The 24,225-nt window shown below is 42.8% G+C and overlaps 1 protein-coding gene across 1 annotated transcript in view; it reads left to right on the plus strand.

Moving 5' to 3' along the window:
- The first annotated feature begins 714 nt into the window (after nt 1–714).
- Nucleotides 715–24,225, plus strand: part of ABL1 (ABL proto-oncogene 1, non-receptor tyrosine kinase) — a 115,005-nt gene continuing 91,494 nt past the window's right edge. The window contains exon 1 of the mRNA XM_039862873.1: nt 715–2,282. Within this exon, the coding sequence (XP_039718807.1) occupies nt 2,147–2,282 (136 nt within the window). The 5' untranslated portion in view covers nt 715–2,146. The remainder of the gene's footprint in view (nt 2,283–24,225) is intronic.

Below are 24,225 nucleotides of genomic sequence, written 5' to 3' on the forward strand. Positions count from 1 at the left end.
ATGAGGTCGTTTAATTGTAAAGGTTCCGCTCAAACATCTTATGATCGCGCCTGGCTTAGCCTTGGAGAGGCGTTAAACAAATGCTGTTTCTTTAATTGAGTGAGGCTCCTGATGCCCCAAAGAAACAATGAATTCTCTAGCAATATGTCGGATGCTTCCTAGTCATTTATTTTTCGCTAGTTCTAATATTTACGCTTCTTGGGGGAAAAGTGGAAAATTGGGGTCAGGGAGTGGGCACCAAATACCTTGGTTGCCAGGAGCGAACCAGATTTTCTCCTTTAAAGAGACTCAAGGAAGTAATCCAACTCCAGTTCTGGGAAAATCCAATCCGCAGTTTTCCCTTTGCTTTGGCTCCTCGCGGGTCTTACAACCCGCGCAGGGGAGGCATTGGCCAGCCTTCTGCGAGGCCGGCGAAAGTCCACGGGCTCCCTAGACGGCGGGACCCAAGCTCAGGAGCCGGGAGTAGAGAGCAAGAAGTCTCGGGCGCGCGCGGACAGGGGCGGGCGCCGCGGGACCACAACTCCCGGCATACCCTGCGGGCAGAGCCGAAAGCGGTTGGCTGGGGGCTATAGCCCCTGCCTTCATCGACCAATAGAACGCAGGAGAGAGACCTGACCCGGATTATCGGGGACCAATGGTAGTACAGAGGAGGCGGGTGCTTCCTTACTACTCACCTTGCCCTCGGAAAAACCACGTTTAAAAGGTCGAACCGGGCCAGGTTCTGGAGGGCAGAGAGACCAGAGCAGGGAGACACCGGGGCGTCCCCGAAAGCGGCGCCCAGAGGCTTCCTGTCCTCGCGACGCGCGCTCCGGACGTTGCCGGGGGCGGGGTCAGGGGCGGAGCCTGGCCTCGTTGTGGAGCGGCTCGTAATCCATCATGGCGGCCGCGGGGGTCTGTGTCCGTCCCTGACCAGCACTGGAGCCGGAGCTGGTTCCCGGGTCTTGCGGCTGAGGAGCCCTTCCGTTGTCTACGGCCCCTACCTGCCGGGGGAGGCTGGGCCCCACGGCGGAGCTCGGGGGATGTGACTGCCTGGCGGCGGCAACGTCCGGAGCCGGGGGAGGGGGTGTCTTGGGCAGAGACCCCCGGGCTCGGGGCAGCTGAGGCGGCCGGGCCTCCTCCCCCCTCCGCCGTCTCCCGCCTTCGGAGCCGCGAGCGTCCTTCGTCCCTTACAGCCCCGCCCCGGCTGTGGGACCCTGGTGGTGGTCTCTGTTTCCCCCAGACCTGGGACACCCTGTTTCCTGAGGCGTGGAGGAGCGTCGCCCCCGAGTAAGCCGCCCGTGCCGCGCCCCGACAGCCTCCCTCTCACCCCGGTGCCGCCCCTCTCTCCGACTCCTGGCCCCAGTTTGGCCTCAGCCCCCATTCAAATCCCTCCCTTCTGTCAGCGGCTTCCTCTTCCCCCAGGTTGCTCCGGGAGCCACTAATGCCCTGACTTCTCCCAATGTCACCTACGGCCCCCCTAGTCTCAGCCCTGCCAAAAACTTTAATGCAAAGGAAAAGTCTGGACTCGTTTCACAGGCCTTTTAAAAAGCGGACTTAAAAGTTGCTGGCAATGCATTCCTTCTCGTCAGAGTGGAGGGCAAGCTCTCGCTGAAGCCTGGGTGACCCGTGTCCTTTTCCGGAGAGCAGGGTAGAGGAGCAGGAGCGGCGGCTAGTTCGGCAGGAAATTTGTCGGAAGAGGAAGAAACTAGGGAGTGGGTGACTTCCACAGGAAAAGTTCGGCAGAAGCATCCAAAGACGATCAGCATTTCCTTTATGTGTGGGAATCGAAATGACTTCAGTATTCCCGACCCTTCTGCGGCATCCCTTGTGAATATTTGTTTCGGTTTTTCTCCTTGAAAGGAAAGAGACTGCTAATCAGCCAGTGAAAGACACTTAAAATCAAGAAATTCGGGGGTAGCCCTGCAATTACATTACTTCAAATCGATCAACTGCGAAAGTAATCGGAACTCCTGTTTACATTTGTCAGCCTAAAAACTGCTTCCTTTTGTTATGGAAGGTGTTTTTTGCGATTGACCTCAATTACTGACTTGTGGAGATGCAGTGAATGTGAAATCCCACATATACGTGTATACAGTTGTTCTAAGCTCACTGACCATTCTGAAAGATCTGGAACCCTCTCCTGGAAAGAGGTGCCTATCGTTACTTTATGGGGCAGCAGCCTGGAAAAGTTCTTGGGGACCAAAGAAGGCCAAGTTTGCCTGCCCTACACTTTATCAAAGGAGGAGGGAAGAAGGAATCATCGAGGCATGGGGGTCCACACTGCAATGTGTTTGTGGAACACGGTGAGTGTTTTTCAAGCTTTCTGGTCACATTTTCCCTTATGCTTTCAGCTTTAGGAATGCATAAGGAACTGTACTGAACAGTGCTTGTGTTGATACCTTTTAGTTCTACTCAGAACTTCTGTTCCTGTAGTTACCACTTAATTTCCGGTATTAGCTTCTTTGTAGAGAAAAAGTTACTTGGTGACTGTAAGACTTTATTCAAAAATTTTTTGAGTTGCTTATTTCTTGCCCGATTCCCTTTCTGTCTGACTGTTGACCTTGGACAAGCCATTTTACTCTTCCAGTTTGCTAAGGAGGTTGGACTTAAGTGGTTTCCCAGGATCCATAGTCCATGATTGTGCTCTAAGCTAAGGCATAGACTTGTCCAACCCCAGGTGCGTAGATCCTTTACTGTTTTTATATACTGAGAGTGGTTTGTGCTCCCTAAAGCTTAAGAGCCGCAGATCCTAGTCGACACTAATAACCTCAGCCTTTTCAGTCGTAAGTAGGACTTGAAAGTACGCACTTTGGAGTTAGGTAGGAAAAATGGAGTGGGGAAGCAGCGTTCTTCCTGAACTGAGTATACCCATCTTCTAGTTCTTCATCTTCTACAAAGAGTAATCCTTTCCCCGTGAATGGAGCTTTCTTCCTTTCTCTCCCTGTTTCAGATGACATTTGGGGCAAGAAAGGTAGTCTTTGACATTTTTATGGACATAATTGGCATTTGAATTCTCACAGTACACGTTATACTATTCACTTCCAGTAATTCTGTGTGAAGGTTTCGCGCTAAGGGTCAGCTTAGACCGACGTCTATGATAGGGGCTGGCTGCGAACCAATTAATTAGGGTCCTATTGGTACCGTTGCAGCCTGACATTTTTCAGACTGTGTAGTTTATAATAAAATATCAGTTGAGTCCACCCACCCTATCAGCAGATGTAAGATGTGTGCAAGGGGCATATACTTTGAAATTCAATCACAAATACCTCTTAACAATGGGTGACTACAGTAAACACAGGTCTCTTCAGTGAACTTGCATTTGACAGTTGAGGTTTCACTTTTCTTACAGAAAAATATTCACTAAATCTGGGTACTTGGATTTTACTTTGCCTTGAAACATTTAGTTATATTTTGGCATTGGTTTTAGACAGGCAAATATGGTGATATGTTATATTCTTACGTGGCGCAAATCCAGCATTTATAAAGTGAATTATTTACACTTTTAACTAGTGACAATCACACAGGCTTAGATAGCGAAAATTGGTACAGACTTTCTGGAGAGCTTTGGCCAAACTTATCAGAATTCAAAATGTACATATACCAATGACCCGGTAATCTCACTTCTGGGAAGCAGCCTGGTGTAGAACAGGGTCCTCTAGACGTCCCTGATATCCCTTTGGGGATCCAGGATTAAAACTGCACGTTATTGCAGTATTAAGATGTCATTTGCACTTTTTGTACTAATGATGTAGAAGTAACGTAGGCTCCTTAGCATGAATCAAGGCTGTGGAACCTAACTATACTAGTAGCTATTATATTCGTGCCATGCACTCATAGTAAAAAAGAAAATTAACTTAAAAATTTTTAATTTTCCTTAAGAATGTCCTTGATGAAGCAGCAAAAATTTATTAATTTTATTAAGTCTTGGTCCTGGTTTGTGTGTCTTTTTAATATTCTGTGGGATGAAATGGGAAGTGGGCATAATGCATTTCTGTTGCCTTCTGAGCGAGGCATGATGGTTATCTCTAGGAAGAGCAATGGGGTAGTTGTTTGAATTGCAAGTGAAACTAGCTGCTTTTCTCATGGACCATCATTTTTACTTGAAACTATGACCCACAAAACTATAACCCATTAACTATAGTTATTCAGACTAAAAAATGTATAAAGGAGTCTTTCAAGGAAAACAACTGGTACTATCTGTTGCCGATGATAAAAATTGTAGATTTCCAGTGAAAATTAAGATTTTGGAAAACATATCTGCTACTGCATTGTAGAGATTGGTGGCAAATACAAATATGGTATTTTGATATCTTTATAATGAAATGTGTTATTTGGAAGATCTACATAATTCAGTGAATCAGTATTTTCTAAATGATCCACACGTGATATTATAAAATCACACACAGGTAAGAGATCCATTTAAGGTGCGAGATGAAGCAATAGCTCTTAATGTAACAGAATACAGAAGTTCATCGATAACAGTTTTAGATTCTATATCACAACTAACCTTTAAGAAATAACCACTAACCGAGTTTTGGTGTATCTTCAAAGAAGACTATCTACAATTATCTAAAAGCAGGGTAAAACCGTTGTTTTTCAGTCATAATAAAACTGTTTATTTTAAATGGATAAATAAATATTTTCAGTTTAAACTTCTAATATGATAAATATTGATGAGATAACCTATATAAACAGAAGCTCATTGGGGTCCTCAATAATTTTCAAGAGTGTCAAAGAGGTCCTGAGATAAAAAAATGTTTGAGAACCGCCGCTATGGAAAGCCTATAAGAAAATCACAAAAGGACGTTTATTAACGGCATACCGTAAAGTACTAACACTAAAAGACGTCCATGTAGTAGTAAGTGGAAAAAAGCAATTTGGAGATCAGTCTGCATGGCATGGCCCCATTTTTGTAAAATAAAAATTGTTTGTACATGCAGAGAAAAAGTGTGGAGGGATTTAGACTGAAGTAGTTATCGCTAAGGAATTGGAATTTAGATTGAATAGGAGAAGACTTTTTACTTTGCATTTGTGATATTCCAGATTTCTTTTTACAACAAATTTGTGTTACTTTGTAATACAAAAAATACGAAGATTTAAGAGATTTAAAAACTGAACTGATGGCAGCCCCACCAAAGAGTCACTTCTTTGCAGCACCTTTTTATGAAGGAATTTGCCTAAGTCACATTTATAAATCAGTTTTTTTGGACCCTGGGTATTCTTTTTCTAGGAGAGCATGAGCATAGTCTTTGTTACAAATTGGTTTTGATCTTTCATAGGCTGATCTTTCTAGAGTTGGTTAACATCCATATAGGTCGGAGTTAAAAACTTGCAGTCACACAGTGTCAGATGAGACGTGAATCTGGAAGCCAAGAATAATGTGGCTTGGTGGTGGTGGTGAATCTGAGAGCAATGGGCACGCGGCAGCTTTTTGCCAGGATCAGAAGGGCTGGTCATATGTAGGGGAAAAAGGAAACCATGATGTGATTTCATGTCTGTTTCTTCCAAATTTCAGTGGCTTGACTAAGAAAATTCACTTTTAGGAGAATTGGTAAAACAGGATTGAAAACATTGACTAGTAAACTGTTTTTCCATCGGTGTTACTTTCTTTCTTCAATGAATATTTGTTGAGCACACACCATGTACCTGGTCGTGTTTTAGTCATTGGTGGTACATTAGTGAATAAAAAACACATCCCTGCCCTCCTACAACTTAAATTCTGGTGCGAGGAGACAGGCCATAAATAAGCTAAGTAAGCAGAGTATAGCGTGTTAGATGGTGGTAGGTGTTGAGGAGAAAAATAACAGAAAATAGGAAATGCTGGGAGGGGGTTAGAGAGACCCCACTGAGAAGGTAGCATATGAGTAAAGACCTGAAGAAGGGAGGGGTGTGAAGAAGCCATAGAAATATGGAGTAAAAACGTCTCAGGCAGAGGGAACCAGGGGGCAAAGGTTCCGAGGCAGAGCTTGCTCAGCATGTTCAGGGGAAAGCCCAGAGTAGCTGGAGCAGAGGGGGCAGAGGGAGAGTTGTAAGAGATGAAATGGAGGGGAGTGCAGGGAGAATGGCTGGAGAAAAGGGGGCCCTCGATGGCCATTTTAAGTATTTTGACTTTTACTCGTATGGTTTGGAAGCCTTTGGAGAATTCTGAGGGAGGAGCCACGGGACCTGATTTATGCTTTAATAAAACCTCTCTGGCTGCTGTGTTCTGAAGGGGAGCCAAGGAGGAAGCAGGGAGTCCGCTTAGGGCTTATTGCCCTAATCTAGGTGAGAATGGTGGTGGCTTGGACTAGGGCGGTGGCAGTGGTGATCGGGTCAGTGCTGAAGGCACAGCTGACTGGATTTGCTCTTGGATAGGTGTGAAATATGGCATGTGTGAGGAGTCAGATGACTCCAAGGTTTTGGGACTGAATGACTCTAAAACGGTTGCGTTTTACTGAAATGTAGACTAGAGGAGCAGGTTTGGGGATGTGGGTTGGAGGCAGGTATGGCGATCAGGAGCTTCTTTGGGGGCAGACTGCATCTGTGATTCCTTTAAGGCAGGAGTCCCCACCCCCTGGTTCACGGACTGGTGTCTGTCCATGACCTGTTAGGAACTGGGCTGCCCAGCATGAGGTGAGTGGCTGGCAGGCAAGCAAGCAAGAGCAAAGCTTCATCTGTATTTACAGCCGCTCCTCAGCGCTGGCGTCACTGCCTCAGCTCCACCTCAGATCAGCAGGCAGTAGATGCTCACGGGAGCGCAGGTCCCTGGTGCCACAAAGGTTGGAGACCGCTGCTGTAAGGCATCCAGGTGGATACGTCAAAATACGCAGTTGAATTTACAAGCTCAAATTCGGGATAGTGGTCTAGGCTGGACAGAGAACCTGGGAGTCATCAGGTTATAGATGGTATTTAAAGCTGTGAGAACCAATGATGTCTCCAAGGGAGACATCTCCATGTATGTGTCTTATTATATGTAAGGTGATATTCAGTAGTTTATGTGATTAAGACTTTACATTTTTATCTGGGATTAGTTCTAATCTTTTGCTGGGGGGAGGTGTTAACATTCAGATTTTGCATGGGAATGATTTTAACTTGTCTTTAAGTTTTAAATTCTGTTTCTTTTCTAAATCAAAAAATTGCAGATTTAGTTTACGTATATACAATGGAATATTACTCAGCAATAAAAAAGAAAGAAATGTTGCCATTTGCAGCAACATGGATGGGCCTAGAGGGTAATAGGCTAAATGAAATATCAGACAAAGGAAGACAAATACCATATGATTTTGCTTATCTAAAAACAAAACAGACAACTCTTGGATTTGTCTTGGTATTGAATAGATTCAGCATAAACTTCTGTATTTTCTACTTATGCAGTATCATTTAGTAATTCATGGTTTTATTGGTGATTCTGCAGCATCCTGAATTGCAGTGTCTCCTGTGGATATGTATAGATTTAAATATTTTTAAAGTACTTTCATCTAGATTTTAAAATTTTTGGATATGTGGTGTAGGTAGGATAGACATCATTTCCGTTTTTCAGTAGAGAAAGCTGTGCTTCAGGAAGGTGAAGTTGCGCTTTTGGGGTTACATTACTGATCTTATAGAGCTAGTAGGGTTGAAATCAAGTGTTTCTTGATAGCTTGAGGGTTTTTTTCTATCAAAAACATTACTTTCTGAATGTGGACTAATGCCTTTTGAAAATCTTCACAACGAAATGAGGGGGTTTAGATTTAGAATCTATTTAATCAAAATTTTAATTTTTTTAAACCATTTCGTGGAACATGTTTTTGATATTCTGTTGAATATTCTTATCCTTTGGTGGTTGGGTGTTCGGCGATGGTAATGTGTAACAAACATACCTTGTTTATGCTTTAATGAATTTAATTGTGTAATCCAAAAATTTTAAATCCCATAAATTTCCCTGGGAGCCTCGTTGCCACTTTTAAACTTGATTTTTAAATTAAATTTGATAATTTCGAATAGACAATACATTTTCTGATTTAAACTGCAAGACCGCATTATAAACGTGTGTTCTGAGAAGCTGCTCCTACGCCGGGCCCTCGGCCCTTTCATTGCGCTACTGCCTCTGGGAAACCAGTGTTATTAGTTTTTTGTTATTTTTTTTTAATTGTTCCAGTGTTGCTTTTCGCAAATATAAGCAATTTTGCATTATATAACAGATGTTGGGCTGAAGGGTCAATGCATTTCGTAATTGTTATTAGCAGGTAGATATTACTTAGTAGATTAGTAGTAGTAGGTAGATAGATAGATATTAATGTAGGTACTACGTTACTTCCCAGTCCCCTTCGTCAGGGTTGTAGGAGTGTATGCTCCCATCACTGGTAAGGCACGAGACTGGCTGCGTTCTCGAAGCCTAGCCGAGAGGGTGTGTTCTCCAACTTTGAGACTTTCACTAGTCTGATAAGAAGTAATGTCTTAGTATGGTTTTAATTAGTAGCTCCGTCATGAGTGAGGTTGGGCATTTTTAATGTGCTTAAGGGACATACATGTTTATCTTTCTGTGAACCATCTCACCAGGTTCTCTGTGTGCCAGATACTTAAACAGGCAATCGTGCGGGGCCGGTTGGTTGCCCACGGAGCAGCCACTATCCTCCTCCCTTCACCCCTTTTGTATCTCACAAAAACAACCCGTCTTGGGCTTGGGGAGGGGAGGGGTGGGGCTGATTGGGTGGTTTTCGGCCCCGACTGTCCTTTAGAATTTCCTCAGGAGCTTACAAAGACTTGTGTCCAGGTCCCACCCTCAGGGATTGATTTAACTGGTCTGGGGAGATGCCTGCACCTCAGTTTTTTGTTCTGTTGTTTAGTAAGGGGAGAGAGACTTCATTCAAAAGGAAGATTGCAATGCGGGAGGGGACCGTGGCATAGGAGAGGGACCGAAATAGGGAGAGCGCTCTAACCATTAGGTTTGCAGGTGTCTCCTTGTTTTGGTTTTGTCTTTTGTTTTTAACTCTCCCAGTGATTCTCACAGCAGCCAGGATTGAGCATCGCTGCTCTGAGCGGATCACAGGCATCCTAGACTGACCCAGACTGAGGGGAATCAAGGCCTTTACTTCCCTGGTGTTGGGCGTGGGGCGGCCTTCGCTTCTGGTAGCCAGCTTAAACCATGAGGGCAGCTGGCCTCAGGCTGGAGCCGAAGTGCTGCGGGACAGTGTGGGGCTACTGTCACCTCGGGACTTCAAATTAGGTGACAGAATGCATTTTCCTTATTGTCTAAGCCATTTTGATTTGGATTCACTGCTACCTGAGCCACCAGTGTTTTCACTGAAAAAAGTAATTTAAACCTGATCAGTTTTTTCCCCTTTCCTTTTTTGAAAGAAAAATGGCAGATTCCATTAACATATGATATTATAGTTCCTTATATTTGTTTTGCTCTTTAGTTTACATACCACTTTCATAGTTGTTTTTGTTTTACAAAATTGGCAAAATCCTGTTTTATGAAGATATCCTTACCTCTCCCTACCACAGTATACTAATTTTATCCCCAAGGTACATAGCCGGAACTACCTTGTGATAATATCACTTGTTAGAGATAGTAAGCTATTTATATTGCCTTAAAGATGGGTCCCGAGGCGGTGGTGTGGCCTGGGCCCGGCCTCTTCTAGAGGACTGACTGGCTTAGCCAGCGCCAGCCCTCCTGCTGCTCCTAGGTCTTGGCTTGTTCTTGCAGTTGGCACCTCAGGCTGATGTGCTAAGCTCCTGGCCGTATTTAAAGACTATGGGACCTGTGGTTTAAGGGCTGTTATTGCAAGGAAGCCACGGACAGGTTGTAAAGCCTGCTAAGTGCCAATGCTGGTTCTTGCTGCCCAAGGAGCAAAGACTGGTGAAAAACTCAGTTTCATTGTCTACCTTGAAGCCTGCTTGTGACCACTGTCTGCCTTGCTGTTAAATATCTGTGACCGCGGAACACTGTCCATTCTGGAGGAAGGGTGGTCGGTTAGGAGAAAAACCAAAAAGAAGTCCCAGCGCCAAGAATCTCTTGTCCTAAGACCCATTCAGAATATTGCCCAAGGGGGAAAGAAATGCCATACGATAGTGTTTGACTTTCAGTTGCCTTTCTTCACCCAGGCTGACAGTAAGACAGCTAACACCCGGACGGTCACGTTCACTTCGTTACGTTATCTGATACAGTAACAATTTCAGATATTTCTAACAAGGGAAAAATGAAAACTAAGAATTGATCATTATTAGCACATCTGGAAAGTTTGGGGTTCTTTTGAGAATACATTCGAGGTAGTTGCTGGGATGAGGCAATTTGGATGCATGTGAGCACATAAAAATATTAAAACATGATATTATGAGTAACAGTAATAGTGATTATTACCCCCTCCCGTTCAAAATGAAATCTATTGTTTAGTGGATACAGTGTAAGGAAATTTTTTTTCTTAGAGAAATGTATCTTTTTTGGTGATTTATGAGTCTTTCAAAGTCTAGCAGTGAAAATAGAGCTCTTTAAATACAGAAAGGTGTATTTCTTACATGATTTGTTAGCAGTAAGCCCCATTGTGTAGCTTTATGTTACTTAGGCTGGGCCATGATGTATGACATTTAATTAGTAACATCCTTCTTGGCATTGTCTAATTCATGATCATGCCCTTGTCAATTCAACTAAATGCATAGTGTTTCCAGATTTATTTGAGGGCTTATTTTTAAGTTTAATTAAAGTATGGGTACAGTAGAGAAAGCTTTTGGGAAACATACGAATATTATTTTTAAAATAGCTACATTGTTTTTTATGAAAACAACAGACAATTCTGTATATTGTTCAATCTGAGATTTGATTCAGAAGGTAATCTGAAATTCAGTCAGCTTGATCAGTGCAAATTTAATTCCTCTTCAAATGAAAATGAATCCTCTCCTATCAAAGTGATACGTAAAATGAGGAAAATGTGGATGTCCTTTGAGCAATTTTCAGGGTACATTTGGATAACCAGGTTTCCAAATTATTAAGTCAATGTTATTGGATAGATTTTATAAGTTGGTGAAACCCTGGTGTAACTTTTTCTCTGTGCAAGTCGCCATCGTTGCTGTGTATAGTCATGATGTTGATGGTGAGTCGGAAGACTTGGTAACAGAATCCTTTAACGGAACTGAAGTTTTTATTTAAGTTGGCTTGTGGAAGAGTTATCAGTAAAATCGTAATGAATTGCTTAATGGATGGCCACAAATGTACAGTCCGAAGAGCCATGGCCTTGCACTTGGGATGTCCTTTCATGGCAAGGCTGGGGAGGATTGGAGGTTGACTCCTTCTCCGTGCTTCGGAACAAATTTCCTAAGCTAAGCAGTCGGCTGCTCTGCACCGAGTGGCAGTCGTGGGGCTTGTCCAGTACCCACAGAAGCCATGGCAGACCCGCGGTGGAGGGAGGAAAGCAGGAATATCAGTTCCCTTGCCGGAGTGCACGTTTTGGCGGAGATCCGTGGGTTATACAGGAGAGGGCAAGACCACACCTGTCCTCAGGCATTTACAACCCAGTACAGAGGAAAACGAGCGAGGTAAGAAAAATACAGTGATTGGGTGTGTGTGGGGGAGGGGGGCGTGTTTCTGTTTGGACTTTTTATAAGGTATTTAATAAAATAATAAATCATAATGACAAAGAAGAATGTAGCGAAAGGATGAGGAAAAGGGATAAGGTGGGTTGGTTGGAATTGGTGGTGCCACAGCTACTTGCCATTGCATAGCACCGGTGCGTGGGGGCTGTGCTACATCCAGCCCAGGGCTTCTCTGGTGGGGAACCCTGTGCCCTTTACAGGCCAGTTATCCAGAGGGAGGAACCCGGCCCTTTGCCCCATAGCAATAGTTAGTCCTTTGTTGTGGTGCAAGGCTCATTTTCAGGTCCACCAAGGTTACAGTGTCACGCATGTTGACTGGTTGTCCCTGGTTTTGGCGGAACTCAAAGGATGGCCATTTGTGAAGCTCATTGGTGCTTTTTACCCCTTAACCTGTGTACTCCAGCTGTGGGGGATGTCAGTCTGAGGATGTCCGCTCAGCGGTGAGTCAGATGGGATGCACACATGGCTTTTCGTTTATTAACCCGGCACAGCTCATTCTCTTGACATACTTTGGAGAAGTACTGATGACTGTATCGAAAACGTGGTCTCTACTGGCTGGAAGTTGAGGCCCGTTTTCCACAAAAGGGCTTCTGTATCTTCTGAAGTACGTTAGGGAAACTGGAGCATGTTGCATGATTCACAGATGATGGGTTGCATGTAAGTAACCCATCTTAGACACCCGGTGCTGTCATATATTCCTTGCCTGTTACAGCTGCTACTTGAGTGCCTTCTCCGTGCCAGGCTCTGTGCAGAGCCCTTGACATATTCTTTTAAAAGTTACCAGACAATGCCACAGGCCTCATTCTAAAATGCAATCTAAGCTTGGGGTTCTGTAGCTTAAGACTCTGGCAATTTCCGTCATGTAGAGAAACAGTCTGTATTTTTGTATACAATCCCTAAAAAATTTTTGAACAATATAATTATATATACATAACCATATATGTATATACACATATGCTAAAGTTGTGTTTGAAGTTTTAGAGTTGAATTTTTTCACCTGTTTGCTTTTATGCAGACAAAGTGCATAAAGATAGAGGTGGTGAGAAGGGTGTTGTCCCTTCCTTGGAACCTTCTAACCACCTAGTGTGGGGCGGTTTTAGACCGGCCTGCCTAGCAGAGCACCCTGCTGTTTCGATTTGCTATTTTGTGTAAAAGTTTAAAAAATCAAATAACAAAGCTCTTCATACCTCCTTGTTTGTCCCTTCTTCCCTTCTGACATGTGTGGTTTCTCATAGGAAACTCCATTTCACCTTCAGTGTGAGGGGGAAATGATTTTCACATTTAGATTTCTCATTCTAAAGTTCTTTCCCCAGATTTCAGCTGAATTCTTTTGATAATAGACCTCAGCTCTTGTTCTTTGAAATGCATGGGGGAAAATGTTTATCTGTGTCGAAATCTGACATTTTTGACTTCATGGAACCCCAGAATTGTCTCTAACTCTTAAATTCCTACTTGTTTGTGGCTAAAATCCTCTTTTTAAAAGAATAGAATGTACTAACAGCAAATCGAAGATCGAATAAATAAAATGGACCTGGAAAAGTAAGGCTTGACAGCAGGCAGTATATATTAAACCAAACCTTCCCAGAAATGGAAGTACAGATTGTAGAATGAATGGGAGTCCTTTTGTCCCTTGGCAATTTCCTGCTTCTGTGTTTATCTCCTGGTCAAACAGGGAGACGGGAGACGTTGGAATCATGGTTTTATCCGAATTCAGAGCCCAGCTTACCACTTATTAGCAGCGTGACCGCGGACACCAACACTGACTTAGTAGATCTTCGTCCAGCACATCCTCTGTGCTACATGCTTTGCTAGGTCTGGGAGTACCGTAAGTTTTCTTAACCGCTCTGAGTCTCTGGTTCCAATTTGCAAAATGAGAATCATAGTACTTATCTTGATTGCACAATTGATGAGAGAATGAAATGAGATAATGAATAAAAAATGTCTGACAGTGCCTGACACTTGGTTAGCCCCTAACCAATAGTAATTATTGCTGCTCTTGTTTATAATTCTTGAATAATATACCTGTCAGTGATAAGGAGCAGGCCAAAAAGACTAAACCAGAGGAAGGTTAAGAAATAAACTCGGAGTAATGCCGTTGTGAGGAGCAGTTTACTTGCCACAGGGCTGCCCCGTGTTGGTAATTAAGGGTTATCTACAAAATGCATGGGTTATATCTGAACGTATGACGACACTGGAGTGCGACTCTTCAGGAAAATTCTTGAGAAAACCCCTGCTTGAACTGTAAACACTTTTTTTTTTTTTTTTTAAAATACTTCCTACAGGAGAATGTGAGCCGTGGAGATCTTTCTATCCCTGAGCATGAAATCAGCAGGTCTGATGATTTCCCCTGAGGGCTTCCTTGCTGTCTGGGCCTTCAGGCCTTTCTTGCTGTGATGGATAATTCTCATGACTTTCTGGGGCTCTCGTCAGTTTGAAGGAATCTAAAGTAAATCTTCTGCTGTGCCGGTTGTTTGGAGGTTGGTTTTCCTGGCTCTTGCTTTCAGTCTTCTCTCTTCTTATGTCGTTGGCCATGTTATTTTTCACCAACATCTTCACTAGCCATGGGATGAAGAGAACAGGTGCATTTCTTTAAGGCTCTTTCCATATAGGAACAGTTTTTGACTCTACAACCCTTAACTTTGTATTCAATTATGAAGTGAAAGTGGGCTGAAGGTGAAAATCTCTTTGGAGAATTCCTTCAGCTCAAAAGTTATTTTATTCTCTTTTGTTACTGTGCTAGTGCTGACTAAGTAAGAAAAGATACAGAATAAACCGTAAATAAAACATAGATTTGTGTAACCACCACCAAGCACAACAGGACACAGAATAGTTCCAGAATCCCAGACTGGTACCTCGTACTGTTACCCTTTGCAGCTCCCTCCTCCCCCTTCTCCTGGCAACCACCGATCTGTTCTTGTCATTACGTTTTGTCCTCTTGAGAATGTCATATGAATGGAACTGTTATAAGACTGGCTTTTTCGCTGATGTAACACCTTTGAGCTCCATCCGCGTGCTGCGTATAGCCGTAGTGTGTTCCTTTTCATTGCTGAGTAGTACCCCATTGTGTGGATGTACCACCATTGGTTTATTCATCTGTTGGAGGATGTCAGGTTGCTTCCAGTTACTGATGGTCGTGAGTAGAGTTGTCATGCATCTTCATGTATGGTTTTGTGTAAATGTAAATTTTCAATTCACTTAGCGTACTAGCTTCCTGTGGCTGCCGCAACAAATTACCACGGACTTGGTGGCTTAAACGCACAGAAATTTGTTTTTCACTGTTCTGGAAGCCAGAAGTCTGAAATTAGTATCACCGTGCTGAAGTCATGGTGTCACAGGAGCTCTCTCCCTCCAGAGGCTCTAGGGAAGAGCCTCTTCCTTTCGTCTTCCAGCTTGTGGAGGCCACCAGCATTCCTTGGCCTGTGACCCCTTTCTCGAATCTCCTCAACATCTTTTTCATTGTTACTCTCCTCCTGTTTTGTAATCAAATCTCCCTTGGCCTCCATCTTATAAAGACGCTTGTGGTGACATGTGGAGGGACCCCTTTATGCCATATAAGGTAGCATTAGCAGGTACCAGGGAGTAGGTTGTATATATTTTGGGGGGCCTTTTTTCCTGCATGCCACATTTTGGTAAAGACCTAGGCATGTTTATTACTGGGTCATACGATAAGTGTACATTTAATTTTATAAGAAACTGCCCAGCTGTTTTTGTAGAGTGACTGTCATTTTACGTCTCCACCATTACCCTCATATGCCAGAATTTCTGGCATCTCTGCCAGAACTTAGTATTACCAGTATTTTTTATTTTCGTTCTCATGAGTACCTCATGAGATTTTAATTTGCATTTCCCTGATGGCTAATGATTTTGAGCATCTTTTCCTATGAAAACTATGCCTTTTAATATTCTGGTTTCATTACCTTCATAACCATGAGGAGGAAAAGAATGAACTGAATCAAAGCTAAAGGAGAGAAGAACATTACTGTCTTACAGCAGAATATTGCCTAGCAGCATTGTTATAGACAGTATAGTACAGTTACATTACAAATCTCTTTTATTCCATTTTATCCTGTCATATTTCTTGATAAAGTTTTGTTTGAGTGTATGATATACTTGACTCTAATTTAAGAGGTGACCGTTACATTATAATGAATAATAAAAAATCTATATCGTGCTGATTATCTTCCAAATTACCTTTTTAAATGAAAAATCTTTAACAAGCCTCACCACAACCATGACCCCATGCCTGATATGGGAGTATCTTTTGCTGCTGTTGGGCTGCAGTTCACACTGGTTAATGATGCTATAGAACACTTTTAGGGACATTTAACCATCTTATAGACTAGACTTTAGACACTAACCATTTATTTTCTCTTGAAGCAGTGATTTATAGTATTAAATTGAGCAAGATTCTATTTTGGGCCTTGATTAAGTCCAACACAGTATCTTCTGATGCTTCTGTTCTTGTAGAGGTATGAGGAGTAATTAAATGAAGCCGATGAGATTAATAATTATCTGAGAATTAAAAGCCTCTGTTCAGAAAGGCATGGCAGAGTAGAATGAATGAATTGATACAGAGTAAATGACATGTATTTATAGTATGTTATTCTAATTGTGCTCCTTTTAGTATGATGTTTTAGGTTTAATATGAACAGAACTGGTTTCAGTCTCTGGAAATTGAAGAGCCCATTATTTAAAATGGTCATGGCTCAGAAAATGGCATTACATGGTATTTCTTTGCTAACCTAACAGAATCCACTGCCTCCCAAGATTATAGGTATTTACATTTCTGACCTGCTAGGTTGCTGTTAGCAGTATGGCTTTAGAGTATGTCGACTTGATCAGTTATTTCTGTTTATAAGTAATTGCCTCTAGCTCTTGTCCTAATACGTAAAACCCTGTGATCTTGGAGAAGGCACTTAGCCAGTAGGAGAGAACTGAGCCTCAGTTTCCTTATTTGTCAACTGGGCATGATAATACACTTTTTCTTTGCTCTCTCCCAGGGTGTCGGGAGACTGAGATGAGCTGATGCCTGTGAAAGAGCTTTGGAAACGTTTATATATATATATATATATAAGGTGGTTATTAATTCATGAAATTGTTCATTTATCTTCACAACTGGAGATACAAGATCTTTATTCAAATGCTAACGGTTGTTGAGCTTCTTCTCACTTAAAAAATATTGCCAAGTAAAGTTAGATACTTAGAGGTAAAGCCTTTTTCATTATTGACTTCTCAGCTATTTCTTGTGAGTTTTGACAATTGGGTAGTGGGGTAAGTTAAAGAGCGGGAAAAATCCTATCTATGACATGTTCCTTTTTCTATTAAGCGACTTTCTTGGTGGGATTGGGGTGATTGGTGTGTAGGGGGGTATTGGTAGGGAAGAGGTTTTATCCTTTTTGAAAATATGTTTAGAAATATGCAAAACACAATCATATAATGTTTAAGAATACATAAATGCATCCTATCTCATCAACATCGTTTTTAGATTTACCTGTGTTGATGCATGTAGATCTAGGTCCTCATTTTAACTGCTGTATAGTGTTCTGTAATAAGATTAAATCATAGTTTATTCTTTCTCCCATTTATTGCTGGTAAAGTTGTTTGCACCTTTTGCACGATGACATACAGTGGTGCGGTGACTGTCCCTCGCTGCACCTCCTTGTGCACATGTGCAGAGTTTCTCCAGGGTGCTAGATTAGTCTGCAGGCTAGTCTGGGCTTTGCTGTGGAATAAACAGCCTTCAAACCTCAGTCACTTAATCAGGAAGTTCCTCTCTTGTGGGTGCGTTTGCAGGGTGCGCTGCCTCACATAGTTGCTCAAGGACCCAGACCAGTGGAGCGCTAGCATCCTGTGGCTGCACCACTGGCGTGTGTGGCCTTATTGATGTCAAGGGAGGGCAAGCAAGCAGCAAAAATGGTGAACTGACCGACTTTTAAGTTCTCCAGCCAGGAAGGGACACGTGGTCACTTCTTGATATATTTCAGGTCCAGAACTAAGCACAGGGTCTCACCTCACTGCAAGAGGGCTAGGAAATGTCGCCTTCTGTGTGTTCAGGAAAGGGAAGGACTACCGCTAGTAGCGTCCACCAAAGAGAGATGCCCGGAAGTATCGCTCAGTGCTGTTTAATGCTGTGCCCACTGCGTACTGTATGCAGCTGCTCCTCAGGCCCCCAGACAGATACAACCAGTTATTCCCCAAGTTAGTTAATGTTGAATTTGGGAGCCCTTCAGTCTTCAGTTGTGGCTTGACTGTGGATCATGGACTTTTGAAAAAAACATTAATAAAGCAGAGGTGGAGACTAGGACCTTATGTATTGGGATTTGTAATTCAGTTCAGCTACTTGTTTTTAAAAATCTAGAACAGGGATTTTCTGCTGGTCAGTACACAGCAAAAAACAACCCACTGTAGCTATTTTTTAGTGGGAAGGGATTTATTATAGAGCATTATATAGTTAACAGAGTTACTAGGAGGTAGGGCTGAAAAAGCAGGTTCTTGTCTGAGCTTTATGAATGACTCCTGAGGCCACCCCACAGACCTGGGCCATGAAGGAAGCTGCAGCCTCTGCGTCATTGGGAGGTTGCCAGCTCTAGAACCACTGCCACATCAAGGACATTATGTTCCTGGCTCCAGAGCAAAATAGGTGTCCACCCCACTGTCACTCGGCACCCATGAAGCTAACGCCTGAACATAGGACCCCTAATTCTGCCCCAGAAAACCAAATGCTTCCACAGCTGGGCTTGCCCCTGGCAACTGCAGAAGCAGCAGAAGTGTGCTTGGCCTCACATCTGTTTTCCAGATCTTATGTGATTGTATCTGATTGATGAAACCTAAATCACATTCAAACCCTAGCTGCAAGGAAGTGGTGAAGTGTTGTTTTTTCAATTTCTGGCCTCTGCAGTATAAAGAGGATGCTGGGAGGAGGATAGAATGGATACTGAGTATTCATCTCAAGTTCTGACCCTGATAGTAAGATGTATGCATAGAATTTAGGGAGTCTTTGACCCCTGGAATTTTATGTACACTTTGTAAATGCCCCAAAATATTTTTCTTTGAAAGGAGCGTATGCTTCCATTAGATTCCCAAAGGGGACACTGACTGAACAAAGGGTAAACACCACTGACCAGGTAGTTCAGTCATTAAGCACCGGATTCTAGATTTGAATCCTGTCTCTGCTACTTACTTGGTATGTGAGACCTCGGACATGTTAATTCGCTTCTCTAAGCCTTAGTTTTCTCATATTTAAAACGAGGGTTCTAGTACTTATCTTTAAAATGAGGGTTCTAGTACCCATCTCCTAGGGTTGATATGAAGGTGTAGTATAGAATGCCTGTATAGTAATATTTATTTATAGAATAATATTTATAGTAAAATTTATTTATAGACTAAATAACCAATAAACTAGTAGTTGCATTCATTCTTCAGAAGAAGGTGGCCAACATGAAAATTATGGTGTGCTGCTGCCTCTGTTAAGAATACCACCTGATAACTCTTATGGGTGATTTCTCAACTTAAGAGGATATCCCTTCCTCTGCTCCCACTGCGTCCTGTGCTTTCCACTATGGCATGTCACACTTTTTTATACTTGCCTCTGTTACTCTCTTAGATGTCTTCAGAGCAGAGCTTGTGTTGTGCCTATCACATCGCAGATGTTCAGTAAATATTAAATAAATGAATGAGTAATGAATGGTTAAAGAAACTGGATGATGTTTTTAGCTTGGAGAAGAGACTAGGGGAAGACGTGTTAGCTGTCTGAAAATATTTAAAGAACTGTCATGTAAAATGGAATTAGTCTCACTCTGCACTGGTTTAGAAGGCAGAATTAGAAGTAGTGGATGGAAAGTCACAAAATAGGCATATTGGGGCTCAGTGTGATAAGAGCTTTCAGACAGTGAGAGCAGTCAAGCAACAGGATGGGTGTCTTGGAAGGCAGAGATCTGTCATTGGTGATATTCAAGAGGAGGTGAGATATAAGGGTGGGATCCGAACTCTCTGGGTCTCTTTTCTAATTCTCAGGACTCTTCCTTTTCCGAATGCTTTTATTGAATGCACTAGGGAGTAATTTGGGGAGAGTATTACCTGGGCATGGAGAGAAGATATTTTAGGAGTACTTTGGCTGGGATATTCAGAGGAGTATGTGGATTATGGCAGAGAAGGCATGTTTGGGCTGTTCTAGAGATGACCTTGAGTGCCAGCCAAAGAGTTGGAGATATATGGTGGACAGTGGGAGTTATAGATAGTTCCCAGTAGGATGTTTGCACTATGAGAGTATCCCCAGTACTTAGAACAGTTCTTGGCGCATAGAAGATGTTCAGTAAATACTCGTCGAAGGAATTCATTAAAAGATCAGAGCTGTGATTTAGCAAAATTAGTTTGTAATCTGAGTTTAGATTGTGAGCGGAAGGGAGGACCCTTAAGTAGGAGGTAAGGAGAGCTTGAAGGAAAGAAGATAAGACCAGAAGCTATCTTGGATGTGGCTTTGACTGAACTGGTCACGTGGGCAGAGGGGGGAAGGAGGTAAAGGTGATTTCGTGAACTTCAATCTAGTGACTAGAAATGGGAGTGACATTCACAGAAATAGAGGAGTTCTTTGTAGTTCTTAAGCGGAAGAAGGTGACACTTTTGGTTCTGGACATGCTTCAGTAATGGGATTGGGTTTACAGTCTCTGTTCACTCTTCCCCACAATGGTTTGTTTGTACATATGTGTCATTAACTCATCACTTATTTGCATGTCTTTCATGGTCCTCACCATGAGTTGGTCTCTGGAGAGAATCCATTTTAACGATCAGAGTAACTGCCTGAGAGGGCTTGTTTCATGTGGGTTCAGCATGACACATCTCTTCACATGGTTTTCTCGTTCACTCCTAAGGTGTGTGATGTACTAGCTATAATAGCGTGTAAATTAGGAGACCCTTTTTATTGTCACATTTTTCCCATCTTGGAAAAAACAAAGCTCTGTTTTCTTGAGACCTTGCCACAGGCCCCGAAGCTCATTTTCCTGGGTTTTGCGGGGCTTGTAGACTAATGCAGGGTGCGCCCATGAGGGGCCTCTGCTCGAATGCTGCTCTCTCTGGTTTCCAAAGAGCTGGTCTGCGACCTTCCATCTGTAGGTGTCTGCTCTGGCTTTTGAGGGTAGTGACTGGGGAGGACAAGGACACTTGCCAGGACCTGTGCCTTTTGGGAGCTTCATGGTGCTGAAAGAACACTCTTTCGTATCATGGATAAGTTTTTGTCAAAACACAGAAAAAAGTTGATTACACTTCTCATTCCTTAAAAAAACGAATTGTAAAAACTGTAGTTGTCCCATTATGTGAGCCTTTTAGTATTTCACAGGAAGCACGTTTCTGGGAGAAAAGCACAACCACTTGTCTTATAAAGAAGAGTGAGTTTATCAGTGCGAAGATCAACAAATATACATTGGTTTCCCGCTGCAGCCTGCGTTCAGAGTTACACCGACTTAGAGAAGCAGCTACATTGGAGAGCTTTCTGTGTTTTCTCACTTTCCTTTCTCCTTGGCTTTTGACAAACCAAATTAGCATCAAGGCTTTCCCATTCAGTCCTCCTGGAGAGATCTGCTTCTGGGGCTTTCTATATTAGGATGGGGTTATTTTTATTAAATTATTTGGTCAAATGAAAGACATTTACCTTAGATTTCTCCCACACTATGGCACCAATCTTTAGATTGCAGATTAGTTTAGTGGATCACTTAATTCTTCATGACTTTTAAAATATTTTACATCTTCAAACACAGCAGAGTTGGTGCCTTTATCAGCTGTTTTACAGCCGTGCTATAAATGGAAGTTTTTCTCTTCCAAACCACAGAAATACACTATGCTCTAACATTTTCTCTTCACCTTTGAGAGTGATTCTCTTGACAGGGTCTAAGGCAACCCGGTAGTGTTCTGCCAAAAAAGAGAAGTTAGGGCCTGTGGGAGTCGAGGGGAGAGGGCTGTATCTGTGGTTGCTAGTTGCCAAATTATCTTCGGATGTCTAAAAGAAACTTTTGTCGCAGCGGTGCCAGCCTGCTGCTGGCTTTTGCAGCGTCAGCATTGGCCGCTTGTTCTGCTATGTGATGATAACTGGTTTGTATCCACTTTGACTTGACTGTAGGAAGATTTTGAGGTGTGTGTCTGGGGGCGTTTAAAAGCAAATAGAAACAAAGCTCCTTCCTGCCTTGCGCTCATGAATTTGGAATTTAGGCATTGGGAATCCTCCGGGCCCTCAGTCTGGGCAGAGCTGGGCTCCCTGGGTGCTGCTTGCTGTCCCTTTTGCACAGTAGTACCCTGGTATGGGGGCAGCACTGAACACGATGGAAAGGGGGTACTCAGGCTGTTTTATTCTGCCGAATTCTGACCCTGTGAGACCTTTTAGAAGCTTGCTTTATAAATGAAGAAACCAAAGCCGGTCTGAGCACATATTCTCAGAACTCAGCAAGAACAGGTTCTGCGAATGGGCTCTGAGATCAGCCCACCTGGGAAGGAAGGGCGCGCATCGATCCTGGAGGAGAACGTCAGGTGGCGGAGTGCACAGGCTCCACCTTCCTGTGGGGAATCTAAAGTTCATACCCAAGACCGGAGGAGCTTGATTAAGATTCTGAGAAAGCTGAGGAGCTGTGGCCCCTCCGAGGACTGTCTCCAGGAGCTTGATCTCAGTTCTCTTAGCTGTGAAAGTGGAGCTAATAATGCCCTCCTTGAAGGGATGCTGTTAATATTACTTAGATGAGTCTCTAACTTCATTGAGCTCTTCTTATTCTGAGCTGGGTGCTGTGCTGGGTGCTTGACATATTACATTATGTCCATCTCGATTTGCAGAGAGGCTAACAGTTCAGGCCCAGTAACCAGACAGACCTGGGATGCAGCTCTGACTGTCTTCACTAGCTGTCCTTACTAGATGTAACTGATTATTTCAGCCAAAGTCATACCTGTTGCATTGGGTTTGGGAGGTTGACTGGGAGAGCATCGTCTTGTTCATCAGAGCCTTCCACGGGCTCTCCAGGGCCGGGGAGGCCTGGGGGCAACTGCACAACTAGCCAGCTGTGGTGGAGCAAGGGGCGGGTGTTTCCCAGGATGTCAGCCATTTACTGTGATCATTGCTGAGCGGATGTTATGTGTCTGGGATTCTCCTAGGGGTTTGCATACAGCCTCTTGTTTATTAATCCTCCTCAAAGCTCCACAGGGCCAGCATGCCAGGCACTTCTAACCCTCTAAACTGGCCACGCTGCAATTGCTTAGTTTCAACGATTTGACCTTGGGTCACGGAGCGGTTGGGGTTAACTTTGCCATTGCCTTGCCCACAGGTCCTTGTGCCGCTGTTTGCTGTCTTCACCCCTCCTTAAAGTCATTCCTGTAGCATGGGGACTTACTCTACAAGAATGGGACCATGGGTATCCTGTTGTTTTTGGGTTAGTACTAGAAGCTACAATCTGGTAACAAGAGACCTGTTGTTCCTGTATTTCGTTCTGTTCTCTTAACGTAGACCCTTCCAAGGCTCACAGATGTCGGGTTCTGGAAAGCAGGAAATATTCTGATATTTTCCAAGTGGCTGCATAACTGATCCTTATGAAAAGACCTGAAAATATGAGGAAATGATTTTTCCTCTTAAATATTAGGATAATAAATCCTTATTATACTGCTTCTCTACTTTAGAAAATTTCTCTTATAAATGTTTGGGGATCTGAGTTTGCTTTTTCCCCTTTTTGTGACTATTCACAGTCTTTGGTGTATCATTAAAATCTGATAATTGACATCTGGTTGGGAAAGTAGCATCTGTCCTTTCTCCAATCTGCTAGTCTTTCCCCTCCCTGAAGCCTCTCACAGCCTCTTTGTGAAGGAAAGGTCTCTTTTGAAGAATTTTTAGGCCTGTGAGAACAAAATCAAGAAATGCTGAAATATCCTGTTTTAATCAACTCCCTCCTTTTAAAATTCATTATTAGACATTATCAAATAAGAAGCCATTTGCTATTATCAAGCATTAAGAGCATCATTTCTCCCACGTTACCTCACAAACGTTGCTTCAGTGTGATCGAGAGACTTACCCAGTTAACATTATTTTTCCTCTGAAATAGTTTACATCTTCATTTAAGTTATTTCTTCAAAATTTTTTTAGTATACGTAAAAGTTAAATTTTTTCCACAAATGAAACGATTTTATATTCATCTCTATAAAAGATAAATGCTCATTGTTAAAAGAAAATTGAGAAGTATAGAAAGGGATAATGAAGAAAGTATAAATCACCCACAGTCCCACTACTGAGAAATAACCACTGTTTCTTTTGTGGAAACCTTTCAGATTTATTTCTGTACTTATAGCCACACCCCTCTTACACAGAAGGGTTCATATTAGATATGCTATTTTTGTTCATTTGCTTTATAAAAACCTTAACAATATATTGTAAACATTTTTCCATGCCATTGAATCTAGAACATTGTAATTTTTATTTTGCGTTGTGTGTACTTTACAGTTCATAGTGATTATATATGTTGATAGTGACTTTCAAACTGAGTATTTACAAAGAAAAAGTAGCAGGCGTTGGGTGCATGCAGCGTGCCGGGCACTGTGCTAAGCGCTTTACACGAATCGTCTGATCAGACCCATCACTTCCTCCGGATTTGTGCAGCAGCCTCCTTACTGATACTCCTGCTCTCAGTCCTTCTGCTTTACAACTTCTTTTTCATATAGAAACCTGAATAATCATTCAGGAAT

The sequence above is a fragment of the Pteropus medius genome, unplaced genomic scaffold (genome assembly GCF_902729225.1).
Source record: "Pteropus medius unplaced genomic scaffold, Ma_sr-lr_union100, whole genome shotgun sequence".
Taxonomy (NCBI): domain Eukaryota; kingdom Metazoa; phylum Chordata; class Mammalia; order Chiroptera; family Pteropodidae; genus Pteropus; species Pteropus medius.